We start from the raw sequence: 19,200 nt of genomic DNA on the forward strand, positions 1-19,200 counted from the left end.
GCACTAATGGTACAAAAACAGTGGTACATAAAACTCCTGATATGTTAGTGTGAATAGAGGCTGTGGCACCAAATTGTGCTAGTAAGTTACTGTATTCACCATGTACTTTCAGTAATAAAATGACAAGTAATTAAACAAAATAATAAAATAAAAATTGGTTTCCTTGACGAATGCCCTTGATCGAAGCAATACAGGTTTATTAAATTTCAGCCCTCAGTTACACATCTTATTAATGTTCTGTGGGATGAAATGGGAAATACACATAAAGTAATTCTGCTGCATACTGAAGTACAGTGCTTGTCATGAGAGAAAGTATTTCAAGATGTTTTCTGAATATCCAAGTGGAAGTGTTGGTTTAGCAGTTAAATATACCTGCCACTTCACTATAGTACTCAATATTGGATGTATTTGAACATGCATGAATTTGAATTCATTCATGAAATTAATAGGTTTCTCTATACTTAGAGAAAGTAACTTATCTAATATCCTAATTTAGTATCTTGCAGAAATTATAAACTTAAAAATACATTTGCAGAGGTACCTCAGTTGTCTTGACCTTTCAGGCTAGGAGACTACATCTTGTCACATTTAGGGTACCAGGAAAAAACCTACTTGATACAGTTAAAGGCCAGTACCTCTGTTTTTTAACTTTTTTTTCCTGGCCATTCCAAGGAAAAACCAGGAACTCTAGTAGAGAATCAGAGCCTCGATTCTTGTGCTGTGTTTGTGGATTTACTTAGGAAAAGAGAGATTTGAAAACATAATTTGCCAAGTGCTGTCAGCAGAACTCTTGGGCTCAGATTTGATTTCTATAATCAAACCTCATTACATTTTTGCTTTCAGTCCTTGTTGATTTTGTTAAATTATTTTAAAATATAATATTCTGTAATCGAATACCAGAAAAGCATTTGTCTCGGTAGCATGTGGTACTTGATCCTGTGAAGCAGTGGTTACTTAGGGAAACTATTTCCCAAGGAAAAAAAAAAAGTATTGATTACGAGGGGGCAGATAATTAAAAGGGTTTACTCTCAGAAAAAAATTTAAAGTGTCTAAGATATTGTTAGCTTTAGAGTCAGAGATGCTTCCTGGCTGGACATAGTGGCAACAGTGTTTCTGAGGGGAATGGTCACCCTCACCTAAGCATCTCTAGGTAGTCCTCACCTAAGCATCTTCAGGTGAGTCTGCTGCTGCTGCTGCCAGGAAGCTTCTGCTGAGAAAGAAGCAGAAAACAGCAAAGGGCCAGCTGCCTCATCAAAGGCCTTTTAGTTCTGATTTCAGATTTGGGGGAAATGATCTTCCTGTGGGGAGGCAGAGAAAAGAATCTGGCAGTGAAAACCAGCTGGCTGTGAGATGGGCTACTTGGAAGGACTGTTGATGCCATCCAGGTGAAAAGAGGTTGAAGTCTTAGAGCTGAACAGGGGAGGAGAGTAATGACAGGTGATGCCTACTGAGAAATGCTCCCAGTATTCCAAGCATTTCTTTGAAATGTGTGCCTCATACAATGCTGTAATGATAAGCTTTTAAAATAGATTTGTATTGTATAAATGTTCTTTATAGTATCTTGAAAGTTTTCCTTGTGATTTTTTTATATATGTGTGTATATATGTGTATATATATGTGTGTGTGTGTGTTTATATATATAGATAAACACATTTTTCAATTAGGTACTTTTTTGTTTAATAAAAAGACAAACACAGACAAGTGCATTGACCATACCAGTGACGTGTGTGTATACACATATGTATGTATAGTATATACACACATATACACACACGTGTGTATATATACATATGTGAGGCTTCTTTGTCTACTGGGGAATTATGGCTTACATAAAACCACTGTGGTAGGGGACAACAGGTTTCTGCAGATGTTTGTGGGTGCATGGAAGATGGAGCAGCATATTCTCCTGAGGCAGGTTGAGAAGGCTTCTCAGAAGAGGTAACATCTGAGCTAGGTTTTGAAGGATGAGCTGGAGCTATTGGAGGAAGAAGGGAAGGAGGTATACCAGGAGGGCGACACTCTCGAGTAAGGCCTGGGAACAGTTCCTGCGGGTTTATAGTGAGCCTTAGCAGGCCCAGAGCGTTAGGATGGTAGAGGGACTGGTGAAAGACGAGTCTGCAGAAGTAGCTACAACCCATGTCATGAAGAAGCTGATACTCAACCGTAAGAAGTTGGGACATTGTCTTGTTGCCAAGAGAGAACCACTGGGCAGGTTTGTTTTTTGAGGAAGATGGATCTGGGGACATTGTGGGGAATGAGGTGGAGGGACAAGAGAATAGTGGCAGGGAGCCAGGTTTGAGGACATTGTGGTAGTTCAGGAGAGTGATGTCTTCAGGGAGTTCCAATTATAATGGTGGGAAGGGATGTTTACTGTGGAAAATATTCTGCAGTAGAATCAACTCAATAACTGCACGTATTTACAAGAACATCATAAAGTTTTCCTCTCAAAACTATGAAGGAAAGGAGGAGAAATATACATAATTTTTTCAGCAGCTGAAATGTTACTTGAATTTCTTACAAGTTTTTTTAATTCGTAGGGCTAAACTATCTTTGAGTTATAAATTTGCATATGTAGTCACAAAAATTCCTTCATAACAAATCTGACTGAACTATAGTAAAATGCTAGCACTACTGGCATGTTAACAGTTAAACAGAGATAAGAAATCATTTGGATGCGCATTTTGTTATAACGGAAGACAAATATCACCTTCTTGTCCATGTTAAATTTTTTTCAATGTGGTGTTCTTTTTCTGATTTTCCGTTCAGAGTACTTTAGTAGTCTCATTTGTTGAAGATAGGAATGTACCTTTGTGTGTGTATGTTTTATATAGATGTTGTGTTTATATATATATAGGTTGTTCTCCTTCCCCGTGTGTGTGTGTGTGTATACACACACATGTTGTTTCTCAGGACCAAATATAGGCTAAATAAGAAAACAAATATTAAAATATAAATTGTGTGTCTGTATAAATTTCAAATCTGAAAGATAATCATTTTACTAAAAGCTGAAGCTTTGATCAAATAAGTGAGCCTGATCTCCTGAAATCAAAACACAAGAGTTTTTTTTTTTTTCATTTTTTGAGATGGAGTCTCACTCTGTCACCCAGGCTGGAGTGCAGTGGTGCAATCTTGGCTCACTGCAACCTCTGCCTCCTGGATTTAAGCAGTTCTCTGCCTCAGCTTCCTGAGTAGCTGTGACTACAGGCACCTGCCACCATGGCCACCTAATTTTTGTATTTTTAGTAGAGACGGGGTTTTACAATCTTGGCCAGGCTGGTCTTGAATTCCTGAATTCGTGGTCCACCTGCTTCGGCCTCCCAAAGTGCTGCGATTACAGGTGTGAGCCACTAGGTGTGAGCCACTGGGCCCGGCCAACACAAGAGATTTTCTATTATCCCTTTTCAAAGGACCGCCCTGAAGCTCTTTATGTAGTAAATGATATTCGTGTAAAGACCTCTTGATGAGAAAATTATTTATTTCAGTCAGGGAGAGCGGACTTTTGCCTAACTTATGCACTGAGCAATGATGCCAGCAATAAACGCTAACCCTATAAAAATCAGAGCCATTTGTTTGTACTGTCTTCTGTGAAAACAGATGCTTTTTTTTTGTTGAGATGGCGTTTTGCTTTGTTGCTTAGGCTGGAGTGCAGTGGCGTGATCTCGGCTCACTATAACCTCTGCTTCCCAGGTTCAGTGATTCTCCTGCCTCAGCCTCCTGAGTAGCTGGGACCACAGGCAAGCACCACCATGCCCAGCTAATTTTTCTATTTTTAATGGAGATGGGATTTTCATCATTGTTGGCCAGGCTGGTCTCAGATGATCTGCCTGCCTTGGCCTCCCAAAGTGCCGGGATTACAGGCGTGAGCCCAGCCAAAACAGATTCTTAAAATGGCATTTATACCTGCCTTAGTTTGAGCAACAGGTTTAAGGTTTCTTAAATTCAAGTACTTTTAAAAATTCTCTTCAGATATGCTTATCAGAAAACGTGTTTACTATTTAACAGTTAGTACCCAGTTCAGGTAGGAAAAGTATCTGTTAAAGATAATGTTAAGTACGGGAAAAACCCATATAATGGCCCATAGAGAAATAGTCTAGTTTCCTATAAGAGATGTTTCAACTCTGAGGAATATTATTAAGAATTGAGCCTGCGTATGATTCTGTCATATTTGTTGCATTTTTTTGGAGCTGAGTCCCATGATAGCTGTTTTTAAAATCTACTGTATTTATGGTGATCTGCTCCATTCCATGTCAGAACCTGATTTGGTCTCAGTCTCATTAATCAGTTACCTCAGCCTGTCACTGAGCTGCAGCCCTTTAGTTTTGTTGTTTCTGGCTTTGGGTTGGCAGTGATGGACACTATCAGTCTGTCCCCAAATGCATTAGAGGGGATCCCCTTCATTGTTATTCTTTTGGTGGTGTCTGATTTTTGATGTTGATTATTAGCTGCCTTAATGTAGTAAGTTGAAGAGCTGTTTTAAACCTGAAGTTGGTCTCTACCAATAGAGTAAAAAAAATCAGCTTTTTAAAGAGACAGGGTCTCTCACTCTGTCACCCAGGCTGGAATGCAGTCGTGTGATCATGGCTCCTGCAGCCTGAACCTCCTGCACTCAAGTGATCCTCCCACCTCAGCCTCCTGAGTAGCTGGGACTACAGGCATGCACCACCATGCCCAGCTAATTTTTAAAAAATTTTTGTAGAGACTGGGTCTCCCTATGTTGCCCAGGATGGTCATGAACTCCTGGGTTCAAGTGGTCCCCCTGCCTTGGCCTCTGAAAGTGTTGGGATTATAGACATGAGCCACTGTGCGTGGCCAAAAAAGAGCTTTTTAAAAAATAATTTTGTAGATTGACAAATATAACTCTTGTAATTTTATTGAACATAAAAACCAGGAATCTTTATTTGATACTAAACATTTTAAAGGCATCTCAATTGTTTTTGTAATAACACATAAGAGAAGTAGTGGGTTTTTATTTCAAACCTTTGTGCATATAGCTATTAAACGCCTATGTGTATGGCTATTATTTTAGTTTTCTCCATTATTATTGAAGAAGTTGGGTTTCATTCATTTGTAAAATTTCAACCAGACTGCCTTTCACAAATCGATTTGTCAAAATTGAATGTTAATCTTGACATCCCAGTGCATTTTTGCTCTCAGACAGGCCTTTGAATGAAGCTGCAAACACACATTATCTGGTTGTTAATTGTTTTACAGATGAGAACTGGACTGATGACCAACTGCTTGGTTTTAAACCATGCAATGAAAACCTTATTGCTGGCTGCAATATAATCAATGGGAAATGTGAATGTAACACCATTCGAACCTGCAGCAATCCCTTTGAGTTTCCAAGTCAGGATATGTGCCTTTCAGCTTTAAAGAGAATTGAAGGTAAGCATTAATTTTTGTTGATCCTTCAGTTGTAAGCCTTAGCATTGTGTAACACTGAGTAGTAATAGTATTTGAGCTTGAAAAGGCAAAGACAAGTTTACCGAGAGTGGTAGTTTTCATAATCCCAACTAAGGTGCATAAAGTTTACCGGGTGCTGATGTGATGTGTGTGTTTCTGAGGTGCTGCGGATTAGCAGGCAGTGCTGTGGTGGTGTGAGCGGGGCCCTCTGTGCCAGCACTCCTAGGCCACCTCTGCATAATGGATAATTTCACAAGCCGTGTGTTTGAGATCAGCATCTGTTGTCACCAGGTCCATTCTGCTTGATTTACCGTAGGATGGTGCTCCATGAGGAGAGTCTGCTAATTAGAAATGCGGCTCATCTGGCATGAAAGAGTTATCTCTTTAGCAGAAATGGTAGAATTGTGCAGTGATGATTGAAGGCTTAGATTGGTTTTGCTGGAGGGCAGGAATCACATAGGGTGTGGAGGGATCATTAGGTGCTTCGCCTCTGGAGAGAAGTCAGAAATTGCATTCAAGTAACAAGAAAATTACACTGATACGGCCCATGACGTTTGTACATTCATACATACAAATGAGAAAAAACTTCAAGAAACTGAAAATGTGACTCATCACCACAGTCATCTCGAGTGGAGTACCCAGAGTTCGGTGCCATGGCTCATAGCCAAAATTAAAAAGGGGTAAACCCTGGGTTTGGGTCTCAGCTCTGCCACTGACCAGCGTTAAACTCTTATCCCCAGTTTCCTCTTGGGGTAAAAAAAAAAAAAGCTGAAAGAGACATTTTTACATATACCTCTTATACCTAAAATGATGTCATTGTAAGATGGAGTGGTTATAATACCAAGGATTCTTAAAGTCCAAAAATCAAGCTTATAAGGGCAGTACAGCAGGACTGAGGTTTTGGAAATTTACTTAGTTTCCAAGTTATAGTAAATGGTAAGGAAGAAGAAATTTGCAGTAGCTTACAAAATAACATTTCTCTTTGTATTTATCAGTGCCACTGATTCATTAGAAGATAATAGAGTAGAAAACAATAGAAATAACATTTGGGAATTACAGAGAATCCTGGAGAACATTTAGTCCAGTCCTTGAATTTGAACATTGGGAAGCTGAGCTTCCATGCATTTGATGAGTATCAGGCCTAGTGCTAACCACACCAAGTATTCTTTCTTTCACATCTTGACTTAAACAATACCGTTGGGTACCTAACTCATTTCTGTTGTCCGGTTGCCCTTTGCTACCCACACCCAATGCTGGCCACAAAAGAGTATTTTGCCAACATCAGTATGTAAACATTTAGGGGATATAGATGACATAGTCACATGTCTATTTACATAGTTAATAAATTAGTTGCACATACACATTTAAACTCATATAAAGTCATCCAGCAATTCAGAATTGTTACTTTTTGCCATTCTTACATTTCAGGGAACCGTCCTGAATGGTGAATGCCTCCCCATTGCTGTCATTGTCTCCACTCAGGCCCCCTTTCAGGTCACTTAATGCCCTGCTCCTAGAACATGCCTTCTTCACTGCCACCTGAGTTGTTTGAGGTGCAGCAGATTTTGAATCTAAGGATGATGCTGTCACAGGAAGTTTTGTCCCAGAACCTAGTATCTCTTCACATAAAATTAGGACAATTGCATTTGTAATTAGTTAGTCATGTGTTTATGATCTTTGCAATGTTTAGATTAACTTTATTGACTTCTAAAGTGATTGTAAAGAGGCTGTTTGTGAGATCCAGCATTTCCAATTTTGAGACCATTCCCACAGGAATAATTACTGTATCTGATTGAATTTCTTTACCTTTTATTTTATGTCAGATGGTTTCCATGTAATCCAAATGTGGAATTCGTTGAGGTCATTTAGGGTTAATGTGTCTTCTACAAACAGTGCTTTGTTATTCAAAATAAAGCACCAGGCAGTATGTGAGATCTTCTAAAGAAGTCAGGATTGGGGATTTCCCTTTTCTGAGAAGCAATTTTGAAAGAAAAAGTCTACTTATATTCTGGTATATATTGTATATGAAAGAATTAGTGATGAAATCGTACTTACAAATATTCACGTCATTAATGGTGACAGAGAGTTGGAATGTTATAGGACGTCAGGGCCAAGGAAGTATGATTTGGAATTATATGATAAGGTATCATGGAGGATAGAGTCTGAGCAATTTAGAATTGTGATGATGATGGATTTCAGGAGTGAGGACAATATGGACAAAAGAATAAAATGTGGAAGTGGGAATCTGCATGACTTACATGGAATATTACTTGGGAAACTGGTCGTAAAGAGCAGGGTTTTATGTTGGTGGACAATAGGAAATAAAGATTCGAGGCAGGATAGGACTAGACTAGAAATGTCTTAAACGTGCTTACGCCGGGTAATATGAGCAATCAGAAATCATTGTAGGTTTATGAACAGACAGAATCAGAAAGAAGATGGTGAAGTCAACATTAGGCAGACTTTGTTTGTGGTGGGATGCAAAATGGATTAGCAGAGGGAGATAATGGCAGTGAAGAGGCTCATTGGAGAGCTTTTCAGCTGTTTAGATGTGTTACCACAAGAAACTGGACTTACAGTGGCAGCAGGAAAACAGCAAAGAAGAGATGGATATGCACCATTTTGATGAAAGAACCTATAGTATCTGCTAGCAAGAAAGGGAAGGATGAAAATTACACAAAAATGATTCTAAGATTTCTAACCTGAAATAGTAGAATGACAGTGCAAGTAATGGAAGTAGGAAGACTTTTGAGGAGTCTTGTGATAAAATGGTACTGAAAATAGGAGTAATTGTTTTAGGGTAATGTAGGTCAAGAAGAGCTTAAGAAAATATAGGAGATACTACAGCATGTTTGGATGACCAGAATGATCTAGTAAGAAGGAAAAGCCAATAATATAAGAAAGACGATTGCAGGAGCAAAGTCTTTGAGGAATAAGAAGAACAAAATTGTCTGTTTCTCAGAGAAGTATAAATCAAGGTCATCATCTGACATTGAGATGGAAGAAGGGGTGTGGAAAATTGAAGAGAGAGAGGAAAATGTAAACAGACATCTTGAAAGGAGAGGACGAATAAATTAACAAGGGAAAAGTGGTGGGATCACCTATTGGTGCTGACAGCTTACTTGAGGTTAGTGGTTATGCCTTTGAAGAGAGGCCGGCCAGCACAATTATGTGATTTTCTCTAGTTTGATGTAGGTGTGCAGTGTAGGTAGAGAGGTACCAGGGTGGGATTTTTCCTGACAAGTCTGGTAGAAAGAGAGAAGGAGTCATGGGGATTGAGGATTATGTAAGAGAGCTTTATAGTGATTGACCATGTTATTCACATTGGAAAGGAGACAAAAATCAGTGAGTAAGTGATGTGGAGAGTAGAGGGGAGGTTCTAGTGGGGTTGAAGAATTATTTGAGGGAGAAAGCTAAGGAAGTAAGTAGAAACGAATACCTGAAGACAAAGTTTTTATTGATTGTAGTGAGGGTTAGAAATTACCATGGATGATGTAGTTGATTGAAGAGGGGTGGGAGGTCAGATAGCTGAGTCAGGATGAAGTGCCTCTACCAATGATGAAGATGCCAAGGAACAGTAGCAGGGAAGAGACATGGAGCCAGAAGTTCTGCAGGTAAATGCCACACCTCCATGTGGCTGGTGCATCTAATTGCACACGCTTCAAGTGGACAAGGTTTTATTTTTTTAAAGGGGAAAAGGAAGAATGATCTGAAGGTGGAATTGAGAACAAACAGGATACCGATGCCCCTGCCAGGATTTATGAAATGTGGGAGATAAAGCCGTTCCCATTTGAGAAGACTTCAAGGGAAAAAGAGTAGCCAGGTACTACGTAGGTTTCAGTTTAAGCAAGAAGGTGAAGGGAACATCCAGAGGGAAGAATGAGGGCAGAAAGGATTTTGTTGATAAGCTCTAGAAGGCACAGAGTGGGATTTAGGAGGGAGATTTTTACAGGACCTGGGTGATTTTGCAAAGCCAAGAGGGGTTAAGAGTGCAGTGATGATGCTTGCTCCCAAATTTCTTACAGGAAGGTGAATAGTCTAGTTAAAGCCTCCTTTTAGGGACTCTACTTTGAGTAGTTTATAGTATTAAGGTGTGCAGTGTTAGGGATAGGGCAAGAAGAATAGTATTCTTGGCAGAGCATAATGAGAAAACATGGGTCCCCATTTCTATGTTTTTGGTGATGATGCTGAAAATGAATGTGAGGTATTGCTATAAAACGTGGAAGTCATTGCAGGGCATTTCAATATTACAGACTTACAGAGAATACTGGAAATTTCTGGGCATTGAAAAAGTTCCTGTGTATTACTTAACGTTTGTTTAAAAGGAGTTGGTCCTGAATTTTACTCACTGTTTTCTTTACTAAAATACATGAACATATCTCAACATAAAATCAGTTTGTCAAAATATAAAGGAAATAAGTAACAGTCAGCCATGACTTTGTGCAGAATAGTTTGTCCGAGTGATCTGTATTTTCTAAGGAAGAAGTCTGATAAAGGGAGTGACCTGCAAGTCATCCCACCTTGATCTTAACAAAGTTTTTACTTCTATGCCTTACTACCTATGCATCAGTGATTTGGTATAGGTTGGACTGAGCACCACAAAAGTGAAATTAGTACACCATGGGCACATCAATTTGACACAGTAGTAAAAACAGTGCCAGCTTCTACAGCTGCTGCAGGGGTGTTCTAGGGGCCTCTCTGGGCTTAGTGATTATAGGTAAAGTCAATACCAAAGGTTTCCATGATGCAGTGAATAAGTTGGACTTTTAATTTTGCATATAATTTCAAGTTGGGTACATGGCTTTTAAAAAAACTATTGTAATTCAGAGTGGTCGTAATTCAAGAATTAATCAGAAGTATGAAACTATGCCACATTTGGTGAAGAAATATAATACACACTGGAAATCATTCAGCTGTTCATTTCATCCAGCAAATATTTATGAAATGCCAGGTACGTACATGGCACTGTTGTTGCTGAGGATACAGCTCTCGTGGAGCTTAATTCCTAAGTGGGACTTTGACTTAAGTCCTGCCACCAGAACTTGTAGCATGGAGACACTTTCAGCTGTAGCAAGAAACCTGCGGCCATCCCCTAAGTACAGGGAAGACAGAGGCCTCCAGCTCTGCTCCCACTCACATTTTTATACATGGAGAGCCTGGGTGTCACACACCAAGGGTGTTTCCTAAGTTTCTCAAATTTGAGAGAGCTTGATGGTCACACAGACAATAAATACATAAATAAGAAAATAGCTTATAGTATGATACAAGCTTTCGAAAACAATAACCAGGATGCTGTGATAGAGAATTACTTAGGTAATTGCTTTATCCAGGGATGTCAGAGACATATTCTATGAAGGAAAGGCATTTCAAATTGAAATCTCAGTGCACAAAGGAGTCAACCTTATGATGACCTGAGGAGAGAGAATTCCATAGGGAAGGAATTTAGAGCAACTGCAAAAGCTCTAAGGAGAGAATAAGCTTGATGTTGAAGGACTAGCAAGAAGAAGCAAAAAGAAACAGCACGACCAGAATGGGGTAAAGGAGGTAAAGGAGGAGTAAGGGCCAGACCACCTGAGCCCCTGTAGATGATGAGGTATGTGGATTTTCTGATGAGTACATAGGAAAGCTGATAAAGGATTGTGAGCAAAGGTTTGACATGATCTGTCTTTTAAAACATGAATATGGTGGAAAAAGAGACTGGTTGGGGTGGGGAGATGCAAGAGTGGGAACAGAGCTGGCTGGTAAGGGTTCTTTCAGTAGTTCATGTCAGAGATCATGGGGACTCGTACCTGAGAGCTGGAGATGAAGAGAATTGGGTGGATTTGAGATATCATTGGAAATAGAAGTAGCAGGAGTTGTTGATATGGATGTTGAGAGAAAGAGAAATCAAAAAGTACTCTTAGATGTGGAGTTTAAGCAAATTGTAGTGCCCTTTACTAGGGGGAGGGGCAGATTTAGGAAGGACTCAAGAATTTTGTTTTGGACAGGTTAAATTTGACATCCACATAGAGCTATTTGTCACAAGCAATTTTTAAATATAATTCAGTAGCTCATTAAGTAGAATTCATACATACATGCTTTATGGTGTATAATTACAAAGAGATATCCCTGAGAAAAGTCAGATCTCTCTTGTGAGTTTGTATAGAAAATAAAAATAACCCACTTTGCAGTGATTTATCACCAGGCAGAAACTGGTTGAACTGGTGTCTGTGGGATCCATAAAATGTGTTTTCATCATTGCTGCATCACAAATCACATGGGTTAGATTGATGTATAGTATATGGAACCCAGTCCTGCTTGCACAATGAACATTTTGTAAAAGGAGGAAGACACTTAATGCTTTAGCTAATCTTCCTTTGTTTTAGCTGAAAGCATTTTGAGAACATTGAATGGTTTATCATTTCTGGCTGTTTTGAATTATTTTCTCTAAATATATAGAGAAAAAACAGACAAAAATTGGCATGTGATACTATACATTATTGTCTTATATTGAGTGGACAAATAACTGTGCTGCATTCATAAGATAGATAAGTCAAGGAAGGTTTTGTGGGGGAACTAGGAATTGAGTCCAACTCTAAGAAATTTGTTGATTGGCTCAACAGAAGGGAAGGAGAGTTCAAGAGCAGCCTTGGCTAAAAAGGAGAGGATGGACAGGGGATTATGGATAGGAGGAAATTAAAGTGGCCAAGTCCTTCAGTGGCTGATTGACATGGGGATGAAGAAAAGGAAGACTTCCAGATTGGGGCTGGGGGGACGATTGTCAAGATAAATGCTGAAGAGGAGGTGGTCAGGATAGATTTCGGGAGGATGATGGTCAGGATATATAGTGGTGTCATTTATTAGAATGTGAGATACAAGGAGAGCAGCTTTGTGGGAGGTGGGATGAGGTAGATACTCCATTTGTTTGGTTATTTTGAGGTATCTATGGAGAATCAAGGGGAGGATGAGAGTTACAGGTCTGGAACTCAGAGATCTGAGCTGGAGATAAGGATTTATGAGTCACCTTCCGAGGGAGATTTTGGTGTCTGATGACTTTTGAGTACATAAATGATGTGAGGAGTATAAGCATTTCTAGGAAGATTAATGTGACAGTAATGTGCGTAATGGAGGGAAAAGGAGACTGGCAATGTTAGCACACCAAGAGTGAGATAAAAGGACCTATACAGTGAGGCTGGTGCAGGAAGCCACTCTTCTGTTAGCATAGTAGAAGAAAATCCAAGGACTGCTGTTGTTAGCCAAGTGAAAGTCTAAAACACAGTTGCCAGCACCCGTGATACTGAGATGTATAGAATGGAATATATTATTTTAATTAATTGTTGTTTGACTAATTTGTACTCCTTTGTTCAAAAAAAGCCTTCAAAAGTATTTGAGTATAGTAGAGCTGATCACACCCACATCTGGGATTAGAGCTAGTTCAGAGTAGAAGCACTAAAATGATTAAGTAATTGGATAGAGAGGTCAAGAAATAGGATTATAGTAATAGACTGTTTCAGTCTACAAGGTACTCAGCGTTTTCTACAAATACCTTCTGAGGCTGCCACTTTCATTTTAGAGCTGCTTTAATTGTTGATTCAATCATGCATTTATTCATGTATTCATTCAAAAAGAACGTATTGAGCACATGCCATGTGCCACTACACCTCAGATTCACCAGTGCGACTTTCGTTTGCTTTTACCTGAAGGACTGTTTTCTGAGTGACCTAAATTGCAACACATTTTCGATACGCTGTGGGAGCTTGCTTTGTTGTATTGTTTTTATATTTTGATTTTATATTGTATGGCTGTGTTCTCTGAAATGAAACTAATTTTTACACAAAGACTTCTGTTTTATAGCCTTTTTTCTTTCTGTTTTTAAAAACCTAGATAACAGTTGCCTCAGATCATTAACTTAATTATCCTGTACTCTAAATTTGCTATTTCATTGCTACCTAAAGAAATGTTAATATTATGAGTTTCTTATTCTGTTTTTAGTTTTTTACATTTCACTGTCCTTGGTCTAGGCCGTAGTATAACCTGTGCTGTGTGTGGCCTAATCAAATGTTGTAAATCTGATGTCATCTGTAATGTTTGTCAGTAAACACATCTTTAGCATTTAGAAAGAAATATTATACTGTATTTTTATTTAGATAACTTTTTTTTCTCAAAAGTATTTTGGGATTTTTTATGTGTGTGGGGGGAAATGCTCACAGAAAACACCCAAGTAAATGTGTTCCAGTGGAGCTGGGAGTTAATGCATTCATGCCTCCTTTGAGACAGTGCAACAGAATTTCCTCTTAACGTTCCTGCCACTAGAACCGCTGCATGGAGACACTTTTCAGCTGTAGCAAGAAACCTGCTGCCATTGCATAAGTACAGGAAAGACAGAGGCCCCTAGCTCTGCCCCAGCCCACATTCCCATGCAACCCACATTCCCATGTGGAGCTGAAGGTCCGTGGGGAGCCTGGGTATCATGCACTGAGGGTGTCTCCTAGGTTTCTCAAACTTGAGAGCTTGATGGTCACACAGAGCTTGCTTAACTAGGACTAGATGAGGGCTAGGGATATCTGCATTTCCAGCAAGCCCCAGGAGAAGCTGCTACTGCTCATTTTCACCACAGTTGGAGTAGAAAATTTATAGAAAGTTTATGTGAATCCACTTCCCTGCATAGAGAAATCAATTTTTTTGCGTTCGTATGAGAGAGCATCATATCTTCAAGTAGTCACTGGACCTAATTTTGATTTCCACTACTTTTTTTATTGTTTTTTTTTAAAAAGCATATGTTATACATTGCTTTGCTTCAAATGTGAATACATGGTAATGATTTCATTATGCAATTAAAAATTTTTTCTCAAGTAAATGCTAAATTAAAAATGAAACATTTCATATTATGCAGGACCACATGGTAAGGGACAAAACAAATCCTGAGACCTGGTTGCTGGGAAAATCATTTGCTTTTAATACAATTGATCCTTTACATAAGTTTACCCATTTGGTCTTTGCTAAACTTTACAAATATATCTAAAACCTTATGTCTGTGGATTTTTTGGCAATTATATTGATCTCCTATATGGCATTAAATGCCATTATTTCAAAATATTTCCTAATATGGTATTGACTTGTGGAAATAATCCAGCATAATCATTAATTTACAGGATCAGATATACTGAAAATTAAATTATATGTGTTCTCCAACAGTATAATTACCGTGTACTCTAAGACTCTGATATAGCAGAGTTAAACTAATAAGACCGTCTTTACAAATTATCACCACTGTAACTATTCCGTTGGAAGGAGGATGGAAATGGGTGGGTTGTGTACATTTTATAAGGTTTATGAAGTTTAGGGAAAAGTGTTTTGGGGAAGCTCTTGGCCTTTCCAAACTGCTCTTAATATACCAATTGATAGTACAGTATATATACTTAACTACCCATCCCCCCAAAAAAGAACAAAAGAAGATAACCTCTCAAACTCTGATTCTTATTTATCCTGAAACCAAGCCTTCTGTATTGCAGGGACTGTGCCTTCTTTGCTTCAGGACTTTCATATGTACAGATTCCTAATTTTGAAGTTACTTAGCTGCTTCATTAAAATTAGCCATCATAGATTCTAGTTTTCTTAGGCTAGTTACATCTGAAAGTGGTATTATGCTTGTGAATGTGTTGCTGTGGCTCATATAAATTGTTTAAAAAGTTTACTTTAGGGGAATCCGGTTAACACTGCTTATCAAGTTTAGAAACACCAAGCCCTGGCCCCCACAAAGGTTTTTCCTGACATGAGCAAAGGATCTGGAATTCCCTTCCCTTGACCAAGGGAAAACATATTTAACCTCAGCTTCCGGTTGGGTCAGGGACCTCATTATCATGAAGGTCCCAGCTGATTTTTCCTTTAGCTTCCCAAGTGCCATCAAAGGTATTTGTTTATAAGCCAGTAAGGCTATTATGCAACTTTAAATCTTATCCCACTCCGTTTGTAAAGACAATCACAGATTGACAATATTCTTTGTCTTTTTTGGAGCATATATACATAAGCACACACACATACACATATTTGTGTGTATGTATATCTATAAACATAGATATATAAAGTGACTTTAAAATGTAAATACATGTGTTTCATTTTAAATTCTAGCAATGTCATTGGGAAAGAAAGTATAGAACAAGTTAAATATTTTTGTAAGTAGTATACTTTTATTTAGGTTGACAGTCAATCAGTATTTTAAAATGTTACAGGTACAAATTTTGGGGAGAATTGCCCTTAAAAACATGTTTTAAATCATTGTTGTTTTGATGTCTTGATAATGGTACCAGGAAAATAAAAAGGGTCACCAAAAGGCAGATACCAGTTTCAAATTATCTGGGAAATAAAAACAGGAAACTCAAGGAACTTGGCCTGAGACCAGTTGGAGAGGAGCAGTTGGTTGAATAATTACACCTGCATTTTAACTGTTGGAAGTCATACAGTGACCTTCTGGTTGTTGTGATTTCTTGTGGCCATCAAAAAAAAAAACAAGTCATGATTAAATATTTTGTATCCAGTTACCAACAGGAGTGTGAGTGTAAAGGAGCCTTTCTGTTTTTACGAATTAGGTTACAAAAAGGATTGGTATAAAAAACAAATTTTCCAGTTGACATTTAGAGTGGTATTTTCTATAGAGTCATTTGTAAACAGCATAATAATGTTCTATACCATTCATTCATGGATTTTTTTTTTTTCACTTTTTTCTTTGCTTTAACTCTTAACTCTGAGCTTTCAAGCCATCTCTTCTGTCCAAAGATGTGCCTAGTTCAGGCACCTTTCTGTCCTCTTCCCGTATCTAATCCCAGGTTAGTTAAAGGAGCACCAAAAGTTGTAGGTGAGCAGGTTTTGCTACATCTGGGCCTTATTTCAGGATTAAATAGAATGTACTTACTATGTGTTTAAAGGAGGCCTACTGTTAGTATTACAAGGACAAAAACAACCTAACACTTTGAGCCAGATAAATGATGTTCTTGAGGGCCATGCCTAAAACTCCACCTACCGGAGATGCTTAAAAAATGTTGGTCTAATGACTAACCTTAGCAGGTTGACATGTTCACTGCTGGGTAGGCCCTGAGCACTCCCGCGCGTGTTTGTGGTTTCTGACTTGGCTGTAGGTGACCTCTCAGTTTTTCCCAGGGCTCGGCATGTGCTCTGTAACACAGAGCTGCTGAGTTGCTACTTTGCCTAGCTGTGTCCGGCTAAGCCCTGGCCCCCACAAAGGTTTTTCCTGACATGAGAAAGTATCTGGAATCCCAGCCCAGGAGGCCTTCTGAGCTGCTGGCAGAGGCTGCTGTGAGTGGAGACCCCTCCCCATGGCAGGGCTCTGTTCCCTCTAAGGGGAGCTGAAGCTGTCCCTTCTGTGTCCACAGGGGTTCTCCGCCTCCTGCAGAGCTGAGTTGCAGCCCCAGGCTCGTCTCCATCAGCCAGAGGGTTTGCATAAGCAGGAGCTGTCAGGCAATTAAAACCTCGTTAGTTAGTGTAATTAGTATTCCAAGACAATGATCTGGGATTGTGGACAACTCAACCAAGCTGGACAGTTTATATCCTGCTTATGGGAAAAAAAAAAAGTCTGTGCCAGGGAAGTTCAAGAAAGAGTTTGGAGGCATAACCACTTTAGCATAAATTCACAGGCAGTCAAAAAGTGATCATTTCAAATGTTCTTATAATTTTATCACTATAGGTATCACTGTGTTTTTTCTACTCTCCTGTCTTGCCAGTATTATATATTTACATACCTTGATTAAGAGATCCTTAGAGAAAAAAAGCTCTTTTAAATAAAAAGGGTTTTAATTAAAAAAGAAACAGAAAAAAAAAAGTCTTTGCTAATGGGAGGAAGCAGAGCTGAATGCATACAATCATATGTAAAAATATACCTCTAAGCAAAAAAGAAAAAAAGAAACCTCTACTTCCCTCCAGTTCTTGTTGAAGGTTAATAGAGCTAAACTTATATGAAAATTTGTGGCCTCCCTATTCTATTCTTATTTTTTCCACCTCAAAAGCCCAGTGTCATCTCTCTTTCTTTTCCACCAGTAACTATAATCTAGAAAAAATTTTTAAATTGTGTACTCTTTTTGATTGGTTGTACCCTAGAGCGTTACCTCTGCCCGCGCCCCCACTTTTTTTTTTTTTTTTTTTTGGAGACAGAGTTTTGCTCGTTACCCAGACTGGAGTGCAATGGCGCGATCTCGGCTCACCGCAACCTCCACCTCCTGGGTTCAGGCAATTCTTCTGCCTCAGCCTCCTGAGTAGCTGGGATTACAGGCACGTGCCACCATGCCCAGCTAATTTTTTTGTATTTTTTTAGTAGAGACGGGGTTTCACCATGTTGACCAGGATGGTCTCGATCTCTTGACCTCGTGATCCATCCGCCTCGGCCTCCGAAAGTGCTAGGATTACAGGCGTGAGCCACCGCGCCGGGCCGCACCCCCACTTTTTAATCCTTTCTAATTGTGAAATTCCTATTGAATTCAATCCAGATGGAAGAAGCAAGTATTGCTGCAGTCAGTGATACCCCTTCTGACTGAGCCCTGCTCATTTGGGGGAGGATAGTCCTGGGACTGGCCCACTGCACAGGTGCATTTGTGATGAATATGGAAAGGACCTGGCCCTTAGAAGTCTAGTGGGAGAGACTTGATACACAAGTTATAATGAGGGTAAAGCAGCCATACCCAGTCTGAGTAGTGTTATGCCCGGTAGACATTCTGGAAGATATTGATAAATAAGAATCAAAGCTAACCTTAATCAGTTTAAAAGCTACTTTATGATTTATAGACACATATGTTTACTTCTAGAATTGGCACTTCTCTGTTCTTTGTGAAATGTATAACTTTCTCAAGAAAGGTATTTAAGAGCACTAAAATATTTGAATTTTTTGTAAAGAAATGTTCTATTAATAAAATTTGACTCATTCCCTAATTTGTATTGACCTTCACTAAGCATACTCTTCTGGGGCGTTTGAATTTGTCTTGAAACCTATGAGACCGTTTTTTTTAAATGGTGTATACACTCTTGAGATAAGAATAATGGATTCCTATTGGTTGATGATACATGCAAAGGTAGGGATATACTCTTATAAGTGTGCCTTCCTGCTTTTGATTAGTGGTTTCTCCTGCTTAGTGTTTTCTGCGTCAGGAGGAGGTGACAGTAGTTAGTGGTGCCTGTAAAGCTGGAAGAGGAAAGGAATTAACACGACATGAATTAATGTCTGTGTGAGTTTTTAAGGAACTAGATAGAATGTTCCTCTAAATCGAGGATGTGGTTTTTTTGTTTCTGGTTGACAACTTCCTAGTTTTCCTACACTTCATTATTCTTTTCTCTGTCACTGGGATTTTTTTTTTTTAATTTCCCGAAAAGCAAATGAAGTGCTTTTTCCTTATCAGTAGCCTTTCTTTTCCTGTTCCAATAACAAAAGAACAATACAGGAATTTAATAATGTTAAAAAATTGCTGTGTCTTTTTCTTAATGTATACATTTATTTGTCTGCAGATAAAATCCAAGTTTTACAGACATAGAAGAAAGCTGTTTATAAGTAAAATGAGCTACTATTGTATCTTGTCCTTGTCAGGGTTTTCTTTTTTTTCTTTCACCGAGTTTAGGAAGTGAAATTTTTTTTCTCTTTAAAATGTGTTCCCATGTTCTGTTATTAAAAGGAAAAGTCCTAAAAATTAGAAAGATATGTAAAAACACTGGTTGTCCTCTAATAGAAGGACACTTCAAAGTTTCCTGGAACACATTCTGATCTTGTTTATGTATCTATATTCTATTAAAGATTGTTATTTACTGTTCCTGCTGCTTTGCCAA

The 19,200-nt window shown here is 38.7% G+C and overlaps 1 protein-coding gene across 1 annotated transcript in view; it reads left to right on the forward strand.

The window, feature by feature from the left end:
* CRIM1 (cysteine rich transmembrane BMP regulator 1) overlaps nucleotides 1-19,200 on the forward strand; it is a 193,560-nt gene that overhangs the window by 37,529 nt on the left and 136,831 nt on the right. The window contains exon 2 of the mRNA XM_012475341.3: nucleotides 5,212-5,385. Coding sequence (XP_012330764.2) covers nucleotides 5,212-5,385 — 174 coding nt within the window. The remainder of the gene's footprint in view (nucleotides 1-5,211; nucleotides 5,386-19,200) is intronic.

Source organism: Aotus nancymaae, unplaced genomic scaffold, assembly GCF_030222135.1.
Source record: "Aotus nancymaae isolate 86718 unplaced genomic scaffold, 86718_ANA_hifiasm-v0.15.2.pri h1tg000057l, whole genome shotgun sequence".
In the NCBI taxonomy this organism is placed as follows: Eukaryota; Metazoa; Chordata; class Mammalia; order Primates; family Aotidae; genus Aotus; species Aotus nancymaae.